The sequence below is a fragment of the Pelobates fuscus genome, chromosome 7 (assembly GCF_036172605.1).
Source record: "Pelobates fuscus isolate aPelFus1 chromosome 7, aPelFus1.pri, whole genome shotgun sequence".
Classification (NCBI taxonomy): Eukaryota; Metazoa; Chordata; class Amphibia; order Anura; family Pelobatidae; genus Pelobates; species Pelobates fuscus.
The window spans coordinates 16,374,099-16,398,699 of NC_086323.1; the positions used below are offsets into that span (position 1 = coordinate 16,374,099).

The 24,601-nt window shown below is 44.4% G+C and overlaps 1 protein-coding gene across 2 annotated transcripts in view; it reads right to left on the reverse strand.

Annotated features, from left to right (window-relative positions):
- Positions 1–1,055: 1,055 nt before the first annotated feature.
- LOC134568974 (riboflavin-binding protein-like) overlaps positions 1,056–24,601 on the reverse strand; it is a 62,244-nt gene continuing 38,698 nt past the window's right edge. For both annotated transcript variants that reach the window (XM_063427737.1, XM_063427738.1), the window contains exons 6-7: positions 15,978–16,208; positions 1,056–1,170 (exon numbers count right to left, since the gene is read on the reverse strand). In XM_063427737.1, the coding sequence (XP_063283807.1) occupies positions 15,984–16,208 (225 nt within the window). In that variant the 3' untranslated portion in view covers positions 1,056–1,170; positions 15,978–15,983. The remainder of the gene's footprint in view (positions 1,171–15,977; positions 16,209–24,601) is intronic.

Genomic DNA, 24,601 nt, shown 5'->3' on the forward strand with positions numbered 1-24,601 from the left:
TACAAAGAGAAGTACGTGTTAATTATACTCTCGCCAGCCATCAAGAGGATTCTGAACATAAATCAATAACTGTCAAGAGACAGGAGCAGAGCAGCTACGGTTTGCCGAGCGTCAGAAGTACGAACACTGGCTGGCAGGAGTATAAACACCCAAATAGGAAAGCCACGAAAATATTGACTTTAAAGGAACACTATAGGGTCAGGAACACGAACGTGTATTCCTGACCCTATAGTGTTAAACTAACTATGTAGGTAGCCAACCACTCTTGCCTCCTTAAATAAGATAAAAACTAACCTTTATTCCAGCACTTGCCCTGCCCCCGATCCATCTCCTTGGCTGACATCATCAGAATTGACAATCTCAGCCAGTATGGCCAATCAGCATCTCCTCATAGAGATGCATTGAGTCAATGCAACTTTATGAGGAGCGTTGAGTGTCTCCAATGTGAAAGTCAGTGCTGCACATTGTGCAGCACTGGACTAGGAAGCACCTCTAGTGGACAGCTGATTGGTTTCCACTGGAGGTGTCCCAGGCAAGCAATGTAAACACTGCCTTTTCTCTGAAAATGCCTGCAGGGACTGACTATACTCACCAGAACAACTACATTAAGCAGCCTATAGTGTCCCTTTAATGCCTTTTTCAGACTTGCTCATTCAAGGAGAATAACATCTTGTTTGTACTATCACTTTCCAAAACACAATTAAAATCCCATTCCTGGTCCAGATCGCTTCGTAGTGAAGTCTCAATACTTTCAGACAATTAAACTGCTTTTACTTTACATTGTTTAATATCTGGGAACTCTAGAAATAAGGCTGTCCTGTTACAAGCCTGATACATTGATTCACTAAAGGGACAGAATGATCAGCCTTAACCTCCCATTTAGGTTGTGATTATGATAAATAATAAAAGTCAAATTGGGTTGGTTTTATTTTCCACGATGTGCTATTTAATCCTGAATGTTGGTTGTCTGTTCTTCACAAACCAACTCGCTCTCGTGAATAATCTTTGGGTTTTTTTTTATTGGATTTATAGCGAAGAAGTAAAATACGACACTCTGTGAGTGATTCTGTATTTATATGTTAACTCCTCATATTGTTCACATAAAGAATTTACTAAATTGTCTACAGGCGTCTCCATGTTCCTTCATCGAATGCTTCAGTCAGGTGGATCCTGGGGAGAGAAACGTAAGAGGTAAGCATGTAGCATTGTGCCAAACATTTTCCTGCTATGTTAGCTGTGTCAAAAGAGAACAAATATCACTAATGTAAAACAATTGCTATCTGTACCTATATATAAAGTTCCAACGTCAGTCCAATCACCATGACCACTAATATTCTTAGAATGGATGGAATATATATTTGCGCGACAAGTTCGGTCTCAAGAGATAAAATAATGTCTCAATCCACAAGAAGCAAGCAGAAAGAAAAGGCAGACTCTGAGGAAGTGTCAAAGTGGGCACAAAATGCGTCAGGTTGATTAATTCCTTCCCCTCGTAAATCTTAACCATGAGATTGCTACAATAAAGGTTCCCTGTAATAAAGGTTCCCCTTTTTTCTCCTTACTTGTGGATTGAGATATTTGTACTTTACTCAACTTTCACAGAAGTGCTTCTCTTCTTAAAGGAACACTTAAGCTTTAGGCTAACAGATATATATTCTTACTAGTGTTGTGTTATACTACCTACTTAGATATCCACGTCCACAAACGTAGTATGAAAAAAAAAAAAATCTTTTACTTACCCTATTTCCCCTGGCGGCTGCCCTGCCTCCCCGGCTAAGATCATCCATTCTGATGATCTCAGCCAATCCAATGCTTCCCCATAGGGATGCATTGAAACGCTAGCTCATATGCAGTGGACCAATCAGCATCTCCTTATAGAGATTCATTGACTCAATGCATGTCTATGGGGAGCGTTCAGCGTCTCCATGAAGAGCGTGGAGATAGTGAACATTGGTCTTCCAATCAATGCAGGTCTTTGCAGGACTAAACCCAAGAAGATCCACTAGTGCTTGTCCGAGGTGGCCTTAGGCAGTAGTGTAAACGTTACTAGAAAAGGCAGCATTTACACTACTGAAGCAGAATTTTGGGTCTTAGAGAATATATATATATATATATACACTACCTTACACTGTGCCTTTATCCCTTGTATTTCATACATTTCTCTGACATGCTGCAAGAGCAATGATCTTACAAGGCGAAGGTCAGAATTGTCATGGAATACTGAGCAATCCTTAGAATGATGATAAAACGTCACAAAGTGAGCATAAACGTTAAAAAAGAAATGTAATCTTCCCCCAGCTTGTTGTCGCATATAAAGCCCATAACTCATACTCATATTGGGCCCAAATAGTGTGGTTAAAACTCGGATATTTGGCATGCTCTGCAATTTTCACATTAATTAATAATCCCTTCTTCCTCCCAACCTCCTTATATGCGCAGGCTCCATGCTTTGATTTGTACGGGTCCGAGTTGTACACAGAGGAGCTTTTACATCCCAAATACCATCATCAGCCTGTTAAAAATGACCCCGGTATTTGGGAATTATTAATTTCCCAAAAACATTGACAATGGAACAGGTTAAGGGCAGACGATATACAAAAAAACTAAATGCATCAAATAATATAAAACAGACAGACAAGACATTTTCTAAAACTGAAGGACATTTGTGTCAAATAAGCAAAATTACATATTAAATCATTTTGCAATATTTGTTTTACTCTTTTATTTTAACTCTGCCTTCCATATATCAAAGAGTTACTCGAACCAAAAAAAATTATGTTTTCATAAAACACTGTTTTTGGTTCAAATAATCGTCGCTGCAGCGCTTGACTACTGAAGCGAATGATCGCATGGCTGAGGAGCTCCGGGTCACTACTACCCAAAAACAACATTCTCAGCCCATACAAACAGGTTAAAACCTCCCCGTGGGGACCCCAAAGCACACTAGCACCAACTTAGGGCTAAAAACTAAGAAGCTCAAACCTGATAAGCCCAGAATGGACTTACACATCGATGAACTCTGGCGACAGGCCCAGGGCGCAACTAGCTCCAAAATTGCGTCCATACATGGAGGATGCTCAGACTTTTATGAGGATACGTCAGATGAGGCGGAGGAAATGACCCCTCCGGCCCAGCCACAGCAGCCACCGAATCGGAAACCGCCCCAGCCAGCCGCGGTAAAATCCACGCCGGTGAGCACCACAAAAAAATCTCGGCCGACGTGGCCTCACAGGGCCTTACAGGGCCTAGGTGGCAGGCTCGGAGTCGTGGAGACCACCATAGAAACCCACGGCAGCCAAATAAAGGAGCTGCAGCATGCAATCAAAGAGCTCAAACAACTGAACGAAATGACTGAGCTGAAGCTCGCCACGATGGAAGACAAACGCCGCCGGACACACCTAAAGATCAGGGGCATTAAGGAAGATATACCTGATGCAGAATTGCCTTACTTTGCACGTAGGCTCCTCACAGCACTGTTGACCCCGAAGTCTGCCAAGACAGTGGCGCTGGAGGGCATATTCCGCGTTCCAAAGCCGACAACAGCCCCAGCCACGGCTACAAGGGACGTGATATTACAGTTTCAGACCCAGAGGGACAGGACTGCAGTCCAGACAGCTGCCAGAGAACACCCAACCTACCTTTTCGAAGAAATGCCCCTTGAGTTCTATTCGGATCCCTCTGGAGCCACCCTGGTGTGGAGGAGAGCTTTGCAGCCATTTACCGCCCATCTGCGAACACACCAAAGGCGACACCATGCACACCATTCGGTCCCTACAGGAGGCAACGATGGCCCTGAGGCAGCTAGGCCTCCCCCTGGACATGCCTAACTTGTCTAAGCCTCCAGCGAGCCCCACACACCCCTCAAACTGGGCCACTGCCAATGCAGAGTTTGTCCCCAGGCGACCCGCAAAGGTACCGACCGACGCTAACACTACCTGAACTCCAACTACGACCGGAGACCCCATAGCTCAGGGTTCTTGCCCAAATCCAAAGGTACTTTTGCCTGAACTTTTACCTACATTTTTGCTCTTGAGCTCTTGGTTCTAAATGTTTAATAGACACTCTGCGGAATGCTGCCACCAGGGGTTTGTCGCCCCACTTTGCATATGGACGCACACGACAGACCTGTGATCGAGATGACCCCAGCACACACCGGGAACACACGGACTATATGTTTTTTTCCTTTCTTATTTGTTTAATCTATTTACCCTAGTTTCCTTTGTTCCATCAGCCATGACACAAGTTATTGTTAACAGCATGCTCCCCATCATTGCTATATAAAATGGCAGTAATAAACCTAAACTAATTTATTATATGGATGGTAAAGCGTAGGTCAACAACTAATCTTTTAGCATTGCCAGCCTCGCAAGACTAAGCACCGCTTTATGCCCAATAGCCAGAGCCATAACCGACCAGTATGTATTCCAATGTATTTACTGAAAAACAATGCAAGGAAGCTAAACCATGACACTGCTTTAACATATAGTTTATAGTCTGGGTTTGAGCCACTGCCGGGGCATAACAAGCCTGCCTTGAACATAATGTGCATGATAACCCTATCCCATCGAAAATATCGGTCCCTATCTCCAGCTTTGCTTGCTACTCAGGGTTTTCTCTTTTATTTTTATTTTTATCACCGATAAATCCTACCGGAACAGGTATATTTATCTTGATATTTCTCTTGACATTTGCGAGACCAGGCGCCTAGTTATGGTATAAGACCCTCAAGTGATAGCTTGTAACATTAACATTTAAAAAATTGTGCATGCATATTGGTTTACCCCGTTGTTATACATGACACGAATTTGCTTGAGGATTGCCTTTGGGGTACCTCAGGCTGGTATGTTACTCTTGACCTGCACTACAAAAATAAAGAATATAAAATAATCCTCGCTATGCCTGTCTGCTCCCCTTCCCAATTAAATAATTAAAAATTAAATAAAGCTACAGTCCAGCACCCAGGCCACGTTCTACTGTTAGACTGGTCCTTCTCCACTGATGTCATTCCCCCTTGCTAGAGGGGGAGGTATGTCAGGGAGTGCGGGCTGAGGCAGAGGACATGGGCAGCAGCGTGCCGCCATTGTTCGTCTGTTGTCAGCAATATTCTCATTTTCAGTAATTTCTTTAACCCCTTAAGGACACATGACATGTCTGACATGTCATGATTCCCTTTTATTCCAGAAGTTTGGTCCTTAAGGGGTTAATATAGCTATTCTAAGTAACATATTTTACATGTTGGGCTTTGCTTCCTACTGCATTGAACTCTAACTAAACCAATCCTTTAACCCACGCAGTGTCGGAGGGTTTGAAATGCTTTTTTAACGTGTTTGTACGATATCGCGTGATGAGAGTTTCTGCTGACAGTTCTGTTTTGTCAGCTGATACATAGATGGCCTCAAGCAATCACCCTGCGCGCACCGCGTCCAGATTAGCCGATTGTTTCTTTATCTCCACGAAATGTTAAATAAAGTTCAGTCCTTAGTGAGTAATCTGGGCTAGTCACTCCTCTCTAAAGAAAATAAACTGTGGTTTAGCACTTCCGGCAATAATCATATAAAAGCGTACAATCTGGTTTAGCCTGCCCGCCCGTCACACAGTAACTCCGTGGCCCTAGGCTGCGACTTATTATCAGAGCAATATAGAGAGTTTAACAGAGTCAGAGCCAGTAAAATACGAGTCAGTTAACAAAGAATAACGAAAACTCATCGCGGAGACAGAGCTGGGAGCTGTATGGTTTAGTCTGTCACTGCCCTGCTATTAAACTCATTACAGGCTCCACATAATAATGGTGTGCTATTAAAGTGGCTCTGTCCTATTTTTTTATATCTTTCAGTTTTCCTTTCCTAACGACGCTGGAATTTAATGATTATACTCCCCTCTTCACTACTTGTATTTATTTATATTTATTTGCCAACCTGTCTGACCTGACGCTAACTCGTAAACCTTGGTAGAGACAGGACAGTAGTGCGTATCGGACCGCAGAGCGGCCGGACTAGCACAGAGTAAATAAAAACGAACGTCTGCAAGCGGACACCGAGTAAACGTGAGCAGGCTGAGGTCAAGGATAACAAAGGCAGACAGACTCGAGGAACAAACCGGTATACAGAAATCATAGTGATAGCTAGAAAGTATTTTATATGCTATACTGGGTATTCATTGGATACAGGACAATGTGATGTCATCAATGTGTGCAGACTTCATAAACAGGCGCCATGTAGCTTTAACATTGATGTCAGAGAGACGCACCGCAACGTTGTGGTGTGCGGGGAATGTTGTGGAGCCGAACGCGTAAGTGACATCACCTCTGGAATTGCACATCGCCGCGGAGAGGTAACGTTACATTATAACTTTCTTTCCATCTAATCTTAAAGGGACACTGTAGGCACCCAGACCACTTCAGCTCGTTGAAAAGGTCTGGGTGCTGTGACCCTTTTGCACTTAGTGCTGCAATGTAAAACATTGCAGTTCCAGAGTTCCAGCTCTAAGTCTGCCCTCTGTGGCTGTCTAAGAGACAGCCACTAGAGGGCTTCCGGAATCCAAATGGACAATTTGTCCGTTATCTGAAGCTGGACGTCCTAACAGACCTCCAGCGTCAGATGTTCCCCATAGGAAACCATTGAATAATGCTTTCCTATGGGGAGGTAGAATGCGCATGTAGCCATTGGCGCACATGCGTATTAGGTCTTATTCAGGTAAGTGGCTAAAGGGATTTTAACCCCTTCAGCCCTGCGGGAGGGGGGCACTCCAGCAGCCTATAGTGCCAGAAAAACGGGTTTGTTTTTCTGACACTGTAGGATCCCTTTAATAACCGGGCGCCTCCATTTTGTTTTACACTTTCCATGATGTTTGCAGTTTGCCCTCGGTGGGATTCTTTTGACTGATGGATTGTGGGTAAATTAGCTCAGCAACTGAAATGGAACTTTGTTTAAGCCCCGCCCATTGCCAAAATGTGCCAAAGATCACGTGAGAAAAAGTAGTCCCTACATTATCCTATTTTGAACTAAAAAAAACTACGCTAAATTAAAAATAAAACGAGAAGAAATCGAGTGACAAAAAGGATTAATTAAAAAACCTGTAAAGTGACAGAGCCTCTAAGTCGTTAAGGAGTCTTTAGATCTATTCCTTTATAATGGGTGTCAAGGATGGGAGACCCTTTGGTTAGGGCCTCCACAACCATTTTTCATTGGAATGTCCACAGAAAATGTTCCACCGGGGGCTCCACAGCTGTAAAATTAGTTCAGTGACCCGTTCTTTCATTGTAATATTCTGCAAATAAACTCTGGATAAACCCTTTATTAGTCTTTTCCCACCATCAGACGGGTCTCCACTGCATTGACTGCTCAGCCTCATCGGGTTTATTTTCATTGAAGGGACACTCTCTGCACCAAAACAACTTTAGCTTAACGGAGCAGTTTGGGTGTATATATCATGTCCCTGCAGTCTCACGTCTCAATTCTCTGCCATTTAGGAGTTAAACCACTTTTGTTTCTGTTTATGCAGCCCTAGCCACACTTCCCTTGAAGTTAGTTTATCTTGTATGGTAAATAAACGTTCCTGGCTAATTATGGCAGCATCACTTATGGGTAGCTCCGTCCCTAACCAGATCAGGAGAGGATCAACCAAAAAAAAAAAGAGAAAAAGAGAGAGACTGAATACATAAAAGGTCCCTCCTCCTTTCATACCTCAGTCTTTTTTCCTGTCCAGACAGGTATAATTTACAACCTCTTTAATTTCATTGGCCACCTTCTCATGTGTACCATGGGTCTCCCAGGCCCAGTTCAGCCTCTCTGTGCCTGAAGGACCCAGTAAACAGCCTGCATGAGCAGGACTAACTGGGTCAGATTCAAACTTAGTTTGAATCTTCTGTGTCATAATATTAAGATCTGAGGACTTCGGCTCCATAGAAACATTAGAAGCCTTATATTTCCCCGAACAGAACCTAGAGGTAACCTGGGAGAAAGACTATTTACTCTATTTTATTCATGAGTTTTTCTATCCTCCTTTTTCATATCTTTCTTTTACTTACTGGTTCGGTGAAAATCTTTCATTCGGAATTTGAACATGCTTGCATATAGGTAAGCCTCACTTATTGGTAAGTATTCCCTTGTTCATTTGTTTCTTTCAGCAGCGTTCGGTTCTTTCGAAGGGATTCCCGGCTTAGCATCAGTTCGCTTATAGCCTTGTTCTCATAATTTGGCGCGAACAAATCAGAGAAAATGTTTCAGTGTTCTACCGAACAGTCTGCGCATGCGCGAACATTCCTTACTTAAAGATACAATTGTTCCTTTCAGTTCTTGAAGAGGCAAGTTGCAACTTAAAAGATTTGGTATTCTTTTCGGTACTGCCCGTAATCTGTCTCTTATCGCTTCAAGGTACAAATGTATTTATATCCTCTTAGATTTTAAAAAGGAAAAAAAAATGATTTGAGTTTTTTTTTTCCAATGTTACACTTTATTCTATTCATTTTATAGATGTCTTCTCCCTATGCCTCCCGCCATTCGGGTTCAAAGAAACCTAGGTGAACCGTAGTTGGTATATATGTAAGGGGAATAAAAGAGTGCCAAATGGGCTCCATAGTTGCTTACATGGCCTTTTTCAATTTGCAGCCCCAGCGTGAGCCGGGATATATCCCCACGAAAATACAAGGATAAATCGAATTGCTGCTTGGCCTACAATAATACAGTTTCAGAGGGTAAAAATCTATGTCTAGCCTGTATGACAGAAGTGGCAGATAGCCAGCCCAGCAAAAGTTCTCCTCAAGAAGAACTAAAAAACTGGATATCTCAAGCCATAGCTGAAGGCTTCACGGCTACTACCAAAAATATCTCCTCCACAAAATGTAAAAGAACTGAAACCTCTTCTCCCTCATCTGAGTCTGAGCTGGAATGCTTGGAGTATATCACTGACGAAGAGGAGGAAGATACGCAGTATGGCCCTAAATCCTTGGACTCAGAATCAGTAGAGAAACTTATCTTTCTAATACTCTAAAATTCCAAGAGGAAAAGTCAGAATGCTTAGAATCTGACACATTCTTTGAAGATCTAAGATCATCAAAACCCTCATTTGTGGTACATCCAGCTATAAAGGAAATGATCCTTAATGAATGGGTAAAACCAGAGGAAAAAAGTAACACTCAAAAACAAGAATCCCAGAATCTATCCATTTGCCTCCAAAGATTGCGAGACTTGGACTGCAATTCCAAAAATTGATGCTGCAGTAATTAAAATAGCCAACGTACCACACTTCCCATTGACTCCTTGGCCTATTTGAGACAACCAATGGAGAAAAGACTGGATGCTAACCTAATAAAAGCTTATTTGGCTCTTGGCTCAGCTTGACACCCAGCCATAGCCCTTACCACCTTATCCAGAGCTATTAAAGTTTGGATAGACAACCAGGAAGAAGATATCCAAAGGGGAGTTAGAAGAGAACACCTTCTTGACAACCTCAGGGACTTCAGACTTGCAGCAGACTTCAGCTCAGAAGCATCCCTGGATATCTCCAAGATGATTGCAAAAAGCATGGCATTATCTGTCTCAGCCAGAAGGGCTCTGTGGTTACACTCTTGGGGAGCTGACTACTCTTCAAAATCGTCCCTTTGCTCTCTTCCTTGTCAGGGCGATCTCCTCTTTGGAAAGATCCTCGATCAAGCTATCCAAAAAGCAACAGACAGCAAAACAGCATTTCTGCCTCAAGGGAAGAGAACCCCATACACAGCCTCATGGAGAGACAAGAGGTTGTGAGACAGGTCTTTTCGAGAGAACAGATCTTACCGACCAAGGAAGGAATATAGCAGAAATGCATCTTGGAGAAGCTATCAGCCTTCTTCATCATCAGCAAAAAACAATAGATGAAGGGGATCTTGTGTTCCTATGAAAACCTTCTGAAGGTTTACAGGGCCATGCAGACTGCTTAGTAGGAAGTCTACATCATTTCTTCTCTGTCTGGGCCGAAAATATAACAGACTCCTGGGTCATGTCTATCCTCGATCAGGGCTACAGAATAGAATTTGATTCCTTTCCTCCAAGCAACTCCTTCAAAAAGTCAGGCAAACATTTAGGGGAAAAAGGGGAAGCTATGATATCCTGCATCTCAAAGCTACTTCACCAAGCAGTCATAGAAGATGTTCCTCATTCTGAGAGATACAAAGGTATCTATTCAACAGTATTTTTGGCCCCAAAACCCAATGGGAAATGGAGACTAATAATAGATTTGAAGAAAACCAACAAGTCCCTAAAACACCTATCATTCAAGATGGAATCCAAATCCACTAGTATTCCTAACATCAATAGAGGGGATTGGCTAACATCAATAGACCTGAGGGAGGCATATTACCACAGTCCAATCTACCCACTTCATCTTAAGTTTCTCCGATTTCATATTACAGGAAGACACTTTCAGTTCAAAGGCCTTCCTTTCGGCTTAAGCCTTACACCAAGGACCTTCTCAAAAATCTTGGTAGTCCTTATAGCACATCTGAGGAAACAAGGTCTAAACATCTTCCATTACCTAGATGGCATTTTAATAGTTACTCCATCTCTTCAAGAAGCCTCTCACCACACCACATGGGCTCTGAACTGTCTACAAGAATACGGATGGATTGTCAACAAGGAGAAAAGTGCTCTAATGCCATCACAACAAGCAATATTCCTGAGTGCATATATCAACACCATAGAAGCAAAGATCTACCTATCAAAAAAAAGAATAAAGAGACTGGAAAACAAGATTCATTCAGTCCTTCCCAAGCCTTCCACCACAGCTAAAGAATAAATGAGTATTCTGGGCTCACTAACCTCGACTATAGGATTAGTCTGCTGGGTTCAATGGAACTCGAGAATAATCCAATTGAATTTCCTGAAACAGTTCAACCACAAACTCAACAACTGGAAACACATAATTACAATTCCTCACCAAGTAAAAGATCATTTAGAATGGTGGCTTCATCAGGAAACCTGAATCCCAAGGTGTTTCAAGCTCTCACAAAGAGGTGGGGCATACCCTATATAGACCTAATGGCCAACAAAAAGAATGCTCAAGTGGCAAACTACTTTTCCCTCTTCAAAGACCCTCATTCCATGGGTCAAGACACCCTTTCTTAACCTTGGAATTTCGATCTGGGGTATGTGTTCCCCTGCCTCTGATTCCCAGGGAACTAAAGAAAATTTGGAAGGAAGGGAAGAACCTGATAGCCATTATCTCGTTCTTGCCCAGGAAACCTTGTTATCCCCTTCTTTTGAGAATATCCATAACCCATCCGTGGGTACTTCCGATCTCCTCGGACCTTCTAATCCAGGGACCAGCAACTCACCCCAACCCATCCAGTTGGAACCTGGGGGCCTAGCTGTTGAAAGGAGCTCCCTCCTTAACCAAGGCCTACCTGAAGCAGTAATTGATACACTTCTGAAAGCAAGGAAACAGTCTACTTCTTCTTGCTACTACAGAATTTTGGAAACCTTTAAACAATGGGCAAAAACGAAATCCTTAGAATTTCAACACCCTTCTCACCTCCATATTTTGGAATTCCTACAGGCAGGCCTAGACAAAGGTCTAAGCCTAAGTACTTTGAAGGTACAGTCCTCAGCTCTATCTGCCCTTTGTAATACTTCATGGGCATCTCACCCTCTCATCTCGAGATTCTTTAAGGCTGCAATGAGTCTACGCCCTCCAGCCAGAAACACTGCTCCTCCATGGGATTTACCAATGGTACTGAATGCCTTAACAGAATATCCCTTTGCACCACTAATCCCTTTGCACCACTACGGGATATCTCCATACAACGCCTCACTTATAAAACAGTATTCCCGGTGCCTCCAGGCTCTCATGCTCTTATTTTTCATGATAGAGTGATCCTAAAACCTAGAGAAGACTTCCTTCCAAAAGTAGTTTCTAGGTCTCATCTGTTTCAAGAAGTGGTTCTCCCTTCCTTCTGTTTTTCCTCATCTACTCCAGAAGATGAGAAATACCGGAAACTCGATGTGAGAGAACATATAATTAAGTACCTATCTTTAACCTTTGACTTCAGAAAAAACAAGAAATTGTATGTACTCCCTTCCGGACTTCATAGAGAGAAGCAGCCTCATCCTCTACCTTAAGGAAATGGGTAGCTTCCGTTATAACAGACTCCTACCTACGGAACAAACTAACTCCTCCAGCCAAGATTAGAGCTCACTCCACCAGATCCCTGGCTACATCCTGGGCTAACTGGGCAGAGGTTTCTCCAGATGACATCTATAGGGCAGCTACTTGGTCTACTCCAACTACCTTCATTAAGCACTACAAACTGGATCTTTATTCTTCGACTATTTCCTCTGGAAAAAGAGTCTTGTCAGCATTTACTATGCATCATAAAAATTAGATATCATTTGCAGCCATTGGAGTTTTGTATCAATTAATTTTTGAAATTTCCCTCCCTTTCTTTTTTTTTTATAATAATAATCTTTATTCAAAACGTTTTTCATATTTACAAACAAACAAACATCATGTAGGACATTAGAAAATTAGTAAAACTTACTTCTGGTTAACAATATGTATAATCAATGATTGTTTTCACATGATATACGAGGTAAGTATAGCTACATTATATCAAAATATATCAACCAATATCCTGCCTTACACTCCATATACATAGCAAACATACTGACATTCACACTTTCAGAGTGAGAGATTAGTAAATCCTGGAAACATGTCAAAGTCTACCCGAATACATGTACATAGACATTATCACAGCAGGGTTGATGTATTTCTTGTTTAATTTCGGATTTAATTTCAACAGTATTTATCCTCAGAATATTCTTAATTTCGGACAGGTTTTCACTCAAACTGTCCTGTAATTGGCAGACAGTAATCAGGTCTTTATTACTTTCTTCATTAAGAGTACTTCCCAAAGTGACCAGTGACTCTTCCATATTTTGTTTGTTATTTTTAATCTTGTCTTTCTGTTGTTGTGGAGAGAAATATATAGACATTGATTTGTCTTGGGCTAAGTCCTTTTTATCCTTCTTTCCGGAGGATTTAGTATCCTGGTTCTTTCTTGTAGCCATGTTGAAGTTACTTACCGTATATACTCGAGTATAAGCCGACCCGAATATAAGCCGAGGCCCCTAATTTTATCCCAAAAAACTGGGAAAACTTATTGACTCGAGTATAAGACTAGGGTGGGAAATGCAGCAGCTACTGGTAAATTTCTAAATAAAATTAGATCCTAAAAAAAATATATTAATTGAATATTTATTTACAGTGTGTGTATAATGAATGCAGTGTGTGCGTATGTGTGTGTGTATGAGTGCAGCGTGTGTGTATGAGTGCAGTGTGTGTGAGTGCAGTGTGTGTATGAGTGCAGTGTGTGTGTGCATGAATGCAGTGTGTGTGTGCATGAATGCAGTGTGTGTGTGTATGAATGCAGTGTGTGAATGCAGTGTGTGCAGGGCCGGTGCAAGGATATTTGCCGCCGTAGGCAAAAAAATTTTTGCCGCCCCCTCCCCCCCCCATATGTCCTGACTTCCCCTCCTCCTCCCTTAGTGGTCCTTACCTCCCCACCCCCGTGTTCCTTCATCCCCCCCCCAGTGGTCCTGACTCACCCCTCCCCTAGTGGTCCTTACCCTCCCCTCCCCTAGTGGTCCTTACTTCCCCCTCCCCTCCCATAGTGGTCCTTATCCCACCCCCTCCCTCTCATAGTGGTCCTTATCCCCCTTCTCCCTCCCATAGTGTTCCTTATCCCCCCCCATCCCTCCCATAGTGGTCCATATACCCCCCCTCCCTCCCATAGTGGTCCTTATACCCCCCCTCCCTCCCATAGTGGTCCTTATCCCACCCCCTCCCTCCCATAGTGGTCCTTATACCCCCCTCCCTCCCATAGTGGTCCTTATCCCCCCCCCCTCCCTCCAATAGTGGTCCTTATCCCCCCCCCTCCCTCCCATAGTGGTCCTTATCCCCCCTCCCTCCCATAGTGGTCCTTATCCCCCCCTCCCTCCCATAGTGGTCCTTATCCCCCCCTCCCTCCCATAGTGGTCCTTATACCCCCCTCCCTCCCATAGTGGTCCTTATCCCCCCCTCCCTCCCATAGTGGTCCTTATCCCCCCCCTCCCTCCCATAGTGGTCCTTATACCCCCCCCTCCCTCCCATAGCGGTCCTTATACCCCCCTCCCTCCCATAGTGGTCCTTAACCCACCCCCTCCCTCCCATAGTGGTCCTTATACCCCCCCCCCCTCCCATAGTGGTCCTTATACCCCTTTTTTTTTTGTTATTATTAATTTTTTTTTATTATTATTATTTTTTTATTATTATTTCTTTTTATTTATATATTTTTTTTTCGTCCCCCCTCCCTGCTTGATATATGGCAGGGAGGGGGGCTCTCCTTCCCTGGTGGTCCAGTGGCAGTTCAGTGGGGGGGAGAGGGGGGCTGGCAGAGCTGTAACTTACCTGTTCTGCAGCTCCTGTCAGCTCTCTCCTCCTCTGCGCCGTCCGTTCTGCTCTTCTGTCAGCTTACACTGTAAGTCTCGCGAGAGCCGCGGCTCTCGCGAGATTTACACTGGGAGCTGACCGAGGTGCTGACCGGACGGCGCAGAGGAGGAGAGAGCTGACAGGAGCTGCAGAACAGGTAAGTTACAGCTCTGCCAGCCCCCCTCTCCCCCTGTCTGTATTATGGCAATGCAAATTGCCATAATAAAGACCTTGACTCGAGTATAAGCCGAGTTGGGGTTTTTCAGCCCAAAAAACGGGCTGAAAAACTCGGCTTATACTCGAGTATATACGGTACTTAGTTAATTGGCCCCATTCATTCAATTTCAAAATGTTAAGTGCGCTCTCCCACTAATTATATATGGCTGTGTCGCAGTTTTGAACTCCAGTATATTATTTAGGCTATTATATGTCAAGAAAAAAAAAATACGTATTGTAACAAACAAATTTAAAAGAGAGAAGACTTATCTTAAGTATCCGCCTCCTGTTCCTGGAGAAAAGTATTTTAGCAGATACTAGCGATGGAATACTTAGGCCCCGACAGGGTATTTAGCTTGAATTTTTTTCCCAGTCCGAGAGAGATGGTGCGCGTATTATCGACCCTCGCAAAGAATGAGGCAGCAAGACGATGCACCCTCGTCAAATACACGGACCGGAGAGCAGATCTGCAGACACGTCCTTTATTCGGATAGGAGTATGCTTCTACTACGGTCAGAGTGTTTCCCGGGGGAGCTGTGGTGTTCAAATCAGCATGGTGAGATCGCCATAGTACTCCGCAGAGACCGCCCCTCCTCTTCCGTCACGTCCGTCGTCAGCACGTCATGACGCCTCCCTCCCTTTCAATGATCATTTTTGGTATTACCCATAAGTGATGCTGCCATGATTAGCCAGGAATAAGGAAAATTAAATTACATACTTACCTAGTAATTTTATTATCCTGGCTATTTATCATGGTAGCATCAGTCTCCCACCCGTCTTTTCTTTTTAACTAGACTGAGGTATGAAAGGAGGAGGGACCTTTTATGCATTCAGTCTCTCTCTCTCTCTTTTTTATTGATTGATTGATCCTGTCATGATCTGGTTAGGGGCGGAACTAACCATAAGTGATGCTGCCATGAAAAATAACCAGGAAAAGAAAATTAATAGGTAAGTATGTAATTTAATTTTCCTTATTAATCACACACAGACGGATGTTGCAAGCTCTAGCAATTAACAGAGCAGGAGATAAGAAAATAAATTAAACAGACTGTGAAGTGTAAAAATTAGATCTCTCTTTACAGGAAATGCACGGGGAATCTGTGTGAGTCTTAGCCACGGGAGGTGTGGCTAGTGTGCATAAACAAAGTGATTTAACACCTGAATGGCAGAGAATTGAGCAGTGAGACTGCAGGGGCATGATCTATACACCAAAACTGCTTCACCAAGCTAAAGTAGTCTTGGTGCGTATAGTGTCCCTTTAACACTATCTGAGACTCAGCCATATTCTGTCTCATTGATGGGTTATCTTCACTCATACTCACTGAGACTCAGTCATTCTCAGCCTCCTCTTTCTCGTCTTGTTCTTGCAGTTTCTGCAGCCTGGGTTTACAAGCCTCCTGTTCATCGCTCTCCTCCGAGTTCTCCTGACCCAGAATGTACTTTATCACATTCCTGTCTGTCTCGGTCATGTCAAGGCAGTGGCAGGCAGAAGAGCTGACCTCAAACGATGCTCCCCAGGCAGTCTGGCATAAGTCTGTGCCATTTGCATACATCTGGTGAGACAGAATAAGCAGTTACATTACAGGAACAGCCGATAGGAATACAGCATACATATGTAAAGAAAGTATTGGCATGGCTGCATTAGGCAATGGGATAATGTGAATACAAATAACCTAATTATTTTTTATATATTGCTGGTATTTGTAAAGCGCCAACATATTCCGCAGCGCTTTACAACTGGGAAAATGACAACACAATATAAACACACCGATATAAAATGTAGAGGGCCCTGCCTGTGAGCTTACAATCTAAAGGTTAAAATAGGGAGATGAGAAATTTGGAAGTGATGGCAGAGAGAATTATTAGTTTAATCATCACAGTAACATGTGAAGGGAACGAGGAGGTGATTATTGACTGTGATTCTAAACAACTAAAGGGAAATTGTCACATACACCAGTCTGCAAACCATTAAAATCACACATAACTTGTCTTAATCATTTTGGTTAATATTTGTTCTCATGTTTTTAATGTTTGTTAAAGTCTTAACAGTTGACACAGTGCACTTAGTTTGACATTTGTTAATATAAGCTAAACTTTTTGAAAAAAAAAAGTCTGTACGTTTTTGTATCTTAATCCAGCTTAGTGCTGGCATATCCATGGCACACAATGCAAATAAGGAGGAGACAGCAACTATGGAGTTATCTAAGAGTAATTTAGGGGCAGGTTTCTAAAAAAGTAATCAACGGGGCTATTCCATTGGTTTCCATTATGATTGCTAAACTTTAACATTTTATTCCAGAATTACTCTTTCTACATAACCTCACTGTGTCCGTTTCTCCTCCTCTCTCTATATATGCTCTCTCTGTATTAGCCTGTTACAAAAGACAGAGAAAATTAACTGGATTTGCTGACAAACCAATCATGTCCACCAAGCCCTCCACACCTAAAATAGCTTAATTCACACAGTGAATACCCTTTTTAACCCTTAACCCTTAACCCTCACAATCTCACCTACAATCTTTACAGCTCAATTCTCCAGATCTTAAAAACACAGCACCTATTCTCCCACTCATGTTCTCCCTTCTATTTTTCACTCTCTCTCTCACTTCCCTCAATATTAAAATATCTCTATCCTTTTACTTACCTGTTCCTGCTGACACCATCTTCATTGCTCCCTCTACTTCTCTCATCTCTGTATTCATCACATGCACTTTAGTCATATTTATCCAGCCTTTCTCCACAAACCCTCCCTAAATCCCCTAAATACACATCCCAAAATATTACTCCCACCTACTCTTCCTTTCCATCCTACTGCTCCTGGCAGCTGGTGATGTCTCTCCAAACCCTGGTCCATCCTCTACTAAGCCACCTGGTGCTAACACAAAAAACCACAACAATCTGATACCCATTCCCTGTAACTCTCACTATAATTCCTCCTTTAAAGCTGCCCGCTGGAATGCGCGCTCTGTGTGCAGCACTGTTAAATAGGTCATGGATGGTTGATTTATCTCACACTCCCTAAACCTACTTGCACTTATGGAAACATTGCTGTCTCCTTCTGATACTGCTACCCCTGCCTCACTAACCTTTGGTGGTCTTCACTTTACCCACAACCCAAGACAAGCTGAGAATAAAGGTGGCGGTGTAGGGTTCCTCCTTTCCCCCCACTGCCCCTTCCCTCTCTTTTCCATCATTTGAAATTCATTCAATTTGCCTTTTGAAATCCTTCTCTGCTAACATTGCCGTTATCTATCGTCCCCCTGGTCCCCATTTCCTCTTCCTTGACCACTTTGCTGCCTGGCTACCCTACTTCCTCTCTTCCAACATTCCATCCCTAATTCTTGGAGACTTCAATATTCCCATTAAGCCACCTTTGACCTCAGCAGCCTCAAAACTACTTTCAATCACTTCCTCCCTCGCAGTGGCGGATCCAGAGCCTGATCTCGGGAGGGGCACTTGTAGATTATTTAAAGAAATAATCCAGACACAATAACCACTACAGCTCAGTGTAGTGGTTATGGTGTCAATAGTGCCGGGACCCCCTCCCAGAGTAAGTAGTCAAACCGTTTAAGAACAGTTTGACAATTTACCTGAGGTCTGCTGGGAAATGGGGCTGTAGTAGGGCATAGGAGCAGTGGGGTGTGTGAGTAGTGCAATGTGTAAGGGGTGCAGTGTGTGTGTGTGTGTGTGTGTGAGGGGGACAGTGTGTGAGCAGTGTGTGTGTGTGAAGGTTGTAGTGTGTGTGAGGGCGGCAGTGTATGTCAGGGATGCAGTGTATGTGTGGGACAGTATGTGTGTGTAACAGTTGCAGTGTGTGTGTGTGAGTATTGCAGTGTATGTGTGAGTGTGGTCAATGTGTGTGTATGGGGCGGCAGTGTATGGTGGCAGTGTGTGTGTATGGGGAGCAGTGTGTGTGTGTGTATGGTGGTAGTGTATGTGTGTAGAGTATGTGTGTGTATGGGGGCAGAATGTGTGTATGGGGGAGCAGTATGTGTGTATGGGGGAGCAGTATGTATGTATGGGGGCAGTATGTGTGTATGGGGCAGTATGTGTATGGGGGGCAGTGTGTGTGTATGGGAGCAGTGTGTGTATGGGGGCAGTATGTGTATGGGGGCAGTGTGTGTGTGTATGGGAGCAGTGTGTGTATGGGGGGCAGTGTATGTGTATGGGGGACAGTATGTGTGTATGGGGGGCAGTATGTATGTATGGGGGCAGTATGTGTGTATGGGGGCAGTATGTGTATGGGGGCAGTGTGTGTGTATGGGAGCAGTGTGTGTATGGGGGCAGTATGTGTATGGGGGGCAGTGTGTGTGTATGGGAGCAGTGTGTGTATGGGGGGCAGTGTATGGGGCAGTATGTGTATGGGGGCAGTGTGTGTGTATGGGAGCAGTGTGTGTATGGGGGGCAGTGTATGTGTATGGGGGACAGTATGTGTGTATGGGGGGCAGTGTGTATGTATGGGGGACGGTATGGGGACAGTGTGTGTGTGTGGGGGCAATGTGTGTGTATGGGGGGCAGTATGTGTGTATGGGCACAGTATGTGTGAATGGGGGTAGTGTGTGTGTATGGGGGGCAGTGTGTGTGTATGGGGGGCAGTGTGTGTGTATGGGGGGCAGTGTGTGTGTGTATGGAGGGCAATGTGTGTGTATAGGGGGCAGTATGTGTGTATTGGGGCAGTATGTGTGTATGGGGGCAGTATGTGTGTATGGGGGCAGTATGTGTGAATGGGGGTAGTGTGTGTGTATGGTGGCAGTGTGTGTGTATGGGGAGCAGTGTGTGTGTATGGGGGTAGTGTATGTGTGTAGAGTATGTGTGTGTATGGGGTCAGAATGTGTGTATGGGGGAGCAGTATGTGTGTATGGGGGAGCAGTATGTGTGTATGGGGGCAGTACGTGTGTATGGGGGGCAGTACGTGTGTATGGGGGCAGTACGTGTGTATGGGGGCAGTATGTGTATGGGGGGCAGTGTGTGTGTATGGGGGCAGTGTGTGTATGGGGGCAGTGTATGTGTATGGGGGGCAGTATGTGTATATGGTGGACAGTGTGTGTGTATGGGGTGCGGTATGGGGGCAGTGTGTGTGTATGGGGGGCAATGTGTGTGTATGGGGGGCAGTGTATGTATGGGGGCATTATGTGTGTATGGGGGCAGTATGTGTGAATGGGGTAGTGTGTGTGTATGGGGGCAGTGTGTGTATGGGGGCCAGTGTGTGTGTATCGTGGGCAGTATGGGGGGTAATGTGTGTGTATGGGGGGCAGTGTGTGTATGGGGGCATTATGTGTGTATGGGGGCAGTATGTGTGAATGGGGGCAGTATGTGTGTATGGGGGCAGTATGTGTATGGGGGGCAGTGTGTGTGTATGGGGGCAGTGTGTGTATGGGGGGCAGTGTATGTGTATGGGGGGCAGTATGTGTATATGGTGGACAGTGTGTGTGTATGGGGTGCGGTATGGGGGCAGTGTGTGTGTATGGGGGCAATGTGTGTGTATGGGGGGCAGTGTGTGTATGGGGGCATTATGTGTGTAAGGGGGCAGTATGTGTGAATGGGGGTAGTGTGTGTGTACGGGGGCAGTGTGTGTGTATGGGGGCCAGTGTGTGTGTACCGTAGCTCCTGGGTTAGAGTTCACTCTCGCGAGATTTGGAGTGTTGCCGTGGTAACCGACAGAGCTCCCGGGTCCTCTCTCCTCCCTCTCCCTCCCCTGCCGGCTGTCAGCATAGTGCCTGCGGACCGGGGAGGGAGATCTCTGATTTCCCTCCCTGGTCCACAGGCACATTACAGGGCTAGTGCCTGCATGTGCTGGCAGGGGAGAGGGAGACCGTTGCCCTCCCCCCCCCCCCCCCGGATCCGCCACTGCTCCCTCGGGCTATTGCAGTGGGCTAATTCTCCCACCCATGTAGCTGGTAATACCCTCAACCTAATTTTCTCTTATGCATGTACAGTATCTAATCATGACATCAAATCTCCTGGGACCACACTGTGCAAAAAACAAAAAATAAATCCAAATATTTATCACGTTGTACAGTTTGTAACATAATTATTTTTAAATGCATATCAGCTTTGAAGGGCTTCCAATCTGTCACCTTCCAGATATTTGGGATATTTCAGATGATTGTACTCTTACTATCTGTTATGTCCTGATTTTTATAACTCGGATATTAATTATTAGTAAGGAACATTTTACCTCTGCCAGACTCGCCCTCACTAATTATTCACAGTGCGCGTCCTGCGCCTCTCTCCTCCTCGTGTTTAGAGTTTGGGGAATAAATTATTGGAGAGAAGGAATTATGTAAATCTTGTCAGTTCCCCATATGGAGCGAATATTTGGGAAGCTGCCAAAAATCCTTAATGAAATAATGGCAAAGTGCCAACTGCGAGAAACATGGGTATAATACAATGCGAATGAATGAATTAATTAATATTGATTAAAGAGACACTACAGGCACCCAGACCACTTCATCTCATTGAGTTACAGATGAGGATCATGCTGAGAGTAGAAATTGCCCTAAAAAGGTAAGTTTCAGTTTTATTTGATTTTTTGTTGGAGTAAACATTGGGGGGAAACTGTCACTTTATTCTGGAAAATACAGCATTAAATTAAACATCACAAACTACCTTTATCACGAGATGCTGCATTTTCCTTTACATTTACGAGACAGAATGAACAAAATGACATTACAGAAACATTCAGTCCAGGCAAAGCCAGGCAATTATTGCAAATAAGGAGAATAAATAGATACAATGTTGGATAATTATTAAAGGGTTCTGAAAATGGACTGATAAAATCTGATTTTATTAATGACACGGAGTCGAGTATTAAAGCTGCACTCTTTATTTAATTCCCTCATTAGCAGAGAAAACATATTAGGAGAAAGCACAATATAATGAACAAAACGGTAAAGATATAATGTGACCTATATCTATGCGAGCAATTCCGATCTACCGCAGCTTGAGGCTGTGCTCCAAGACCAGTTTACAGAGGTTGAAAAGTGGATCGCAAAAAACAAACTGTTCCTGAACACTGACAAAACTGTCACAATGATCTTTGGAACAGTACCTAAATTACACAAATTACACAATTCTCACCTATCCATCAAAACAATTTCAAATGGCACACTGACCGCAGTCCACTCTTTCAAATACTTGGGTATGATGTTAGACCCCAATCTATCTTTTGGCCTGCACATAGAAAAGCTTGCATCTAAACTTTATCCAAAACTAGGTGCCCTGTACAGAAACAAATCCTGCCTAAGCCCTTCAGTAAAGGAAAAGATTGTACAGCAAATGCTGATGCCAATCATTGATTATGGGGATGTAGTATATGCATCTGCATCGCAATCCCACATTAATAAACTCAACACATTGTATAACTCGTTCTGCCGATTTGTGCTACAATGTAATTACAGGACCCACCATTGTGACATGCTAAAAGAACTAAACTGGCTGTCGCTGGAATCCAGACGCACCCTTCATCTTTCTAGCCTTGTGTTTAAGACCTTTTCTGGGAAACTCCCACCCTACCTGAACGCAATGCTTTCCCCGGCTGTTCCCACTTCCTACAACCTCCGATCCAGTACCAACACTTTACTTAGTCTACCTCAATATAAAAAGAAAGCAGCCCGATCCTCCTTCTCCTACAGAGCACCGCATTTGTGGAACGACCTCCCGCACAAATTAAAATCTTCCCTAAGTTTAAAGTCCTTTAAGAGATCCATCTCTACATACCTCAAAACAGAATGTACCTGTCATGGTTGATTATATTTTTCCTACCTGTTCTATGTTAAATGTTGTATATATTGTATATTAATTTTGTATTTTATTGTACACTAACTGTAACAATGCAATGATTTGTGGACCCAGGACATACTTGAAAACGAGAGAAATCTCAATGTATCTTTCCTGGTAAAATATTTTATAAATAAATAAATAATATACAAGGGCCACTAATCAGGTTACACCACAAGGTATAAAACTCTGTCACCACTTCCTCTTTCTTTTCTGCTCCCTCAGTTAAGTTTACTGGTCACCTGGACCCAGGGCCGGCCTTAGGGGTGTGAGAGCTGTGCGGCCACACAGGGTGCCATGGCAGCAGGGGGGCGCCGTGCGGCCGACACAGCTCACACATGGCCGGCCGGGATAAAAAATACAAATACATTTGCGGTGGGGGCAGAGCTTACCGTGCGGCGGGGGTGGACCTAAAAGTGCTGGGTAACTGCTGCAGTGGAAGTAGGAAGGAGTCCCTGCTTCCCCAACAACCAGTCTCCAGGAGCTGCACTGCCTCCACTCCTACATAAGGTAACTGTCAGGAACCCGCGGGCGGCTGCGAGGGGAGGCTGCAGTCCGCTCACGGCACTCACCCTCCAGCCGTCCGCGGTCCCCTTCCTGCCATGTGTTCGGCGGGCGGCATCCTCCCAGCCACGGGTGCCGCCCGCGTCTTCTTCCGGGTCCCCCGGCGGCAGCATGCATGACGCTGCACGCTGGGAGACCGGCCAATTTGTTACACGCCGGGGTCAGTCACCTGACCCGGCGTTAAAGGCACAGTGCCTCAATCACAGTGGGAGGTTTAGATATCTCCCACGTGTGATTGTTAATTCTGATTGGAAATTAGCCAATCAGAATTAACCTTCTGGTTTAAATACTTACCTTTCCTGTTCCTCCCTGCCCTGTTGTGGTCTTTGCTGTATAGTATTGATTCTGAACGTGTGATTTCTGGTTACGTACTCTCTGGCTTGTTATACTGACTTTGTGACTTTCTCCTACCCTTTGACCTCGGCTTGTTTCTCGTTATTCTGTTTTCTGGTTCCCCTTACTCGGCTTGTCTCCTGACTATTCTGTGTGTGCTTAGCCCGGCCACTCTAAGGACCGGTACTGCACACTTTCTGTGTGTGTGTCTGTGTGTGTGTTAGCGTGTTGGGTTCCCCGAATCGTGACATTACAACAGGGCCTTAATGGAACCTGCTGACATACCACAGCTCCTAGTTAATCAGGAGGCTAGAATGGATGGCTTGGACCACCGTATGGATCAGTTTGCTCAAGCTTTGCAAACCATACTGGCTCGTACCGCACACTTGCAGCCTGCCGTTCAGGAGGCTGCTGCTGCTGTGCCCGAGCCCATTCCCACTCCGGTACCCGTTCCTGCCCATGTAGTGCATATGACGCCGCCACAGCGCTACAGCGGTGACCCGGCATTGTGTCGTGGTTTCCTCAACCAAACTGACATCCATTTGGTGATGAATCCACGTTCCTATCCCACTGACAGATCTAAAATAGCCTTTTTGATAAACCACTTGTCAGGGAGAGCTTTAGCATGGGCTAATCCCATGTGGGAGAATGCTTCCCCAATGTCCTTTGCAGACTTTTTGACCGCTTTCAAACGCACATTTGATCAACCCGGTAGGGTTGCTTCTGCTGGCAAAGCTCTGCTTAGGGTACGACAGGGTAATAGATCTGTAGCGGATTACACTATCGAATTCCGCACTCTAGCAGCTGAAGTGGTTTGGAACAATGACGCCCTCGTAACAGCCTTTCAGGAGGCTTTGGCCGCTTACATACTGGATGAAATAGCATCCAGGGAATTGCCTGTTCTTTTGGATGATGTTATAGACTATGTGATCCTTATTGATAACCGTATTAGAGAGAGGCGTAGTCAAAGACGGCTGGATACACGGGTGTTACCTGCTCTACCCAGTACTGCATTACTAGCACTGCCCGCTCCTAGGCCACCATCCCCTGAACCCATGCAATTAGGCGCTACGGGGTTAACTGAGGCTGAAAGAGCGTACCGTAGAAGGGAGGGGTTATGCCTTTATTGTGGTAAGAGGGGGCACCACTGTAATGCATGCCCTAAGGTACAGGGAAACTACAGCACCTAAGGCCTAGAGAGGGGTCGGCCTCGGGTGTTATGACTTTGTCCCCTCATGTGTCCATCTCCAGACCATTTATTACGGTTTCT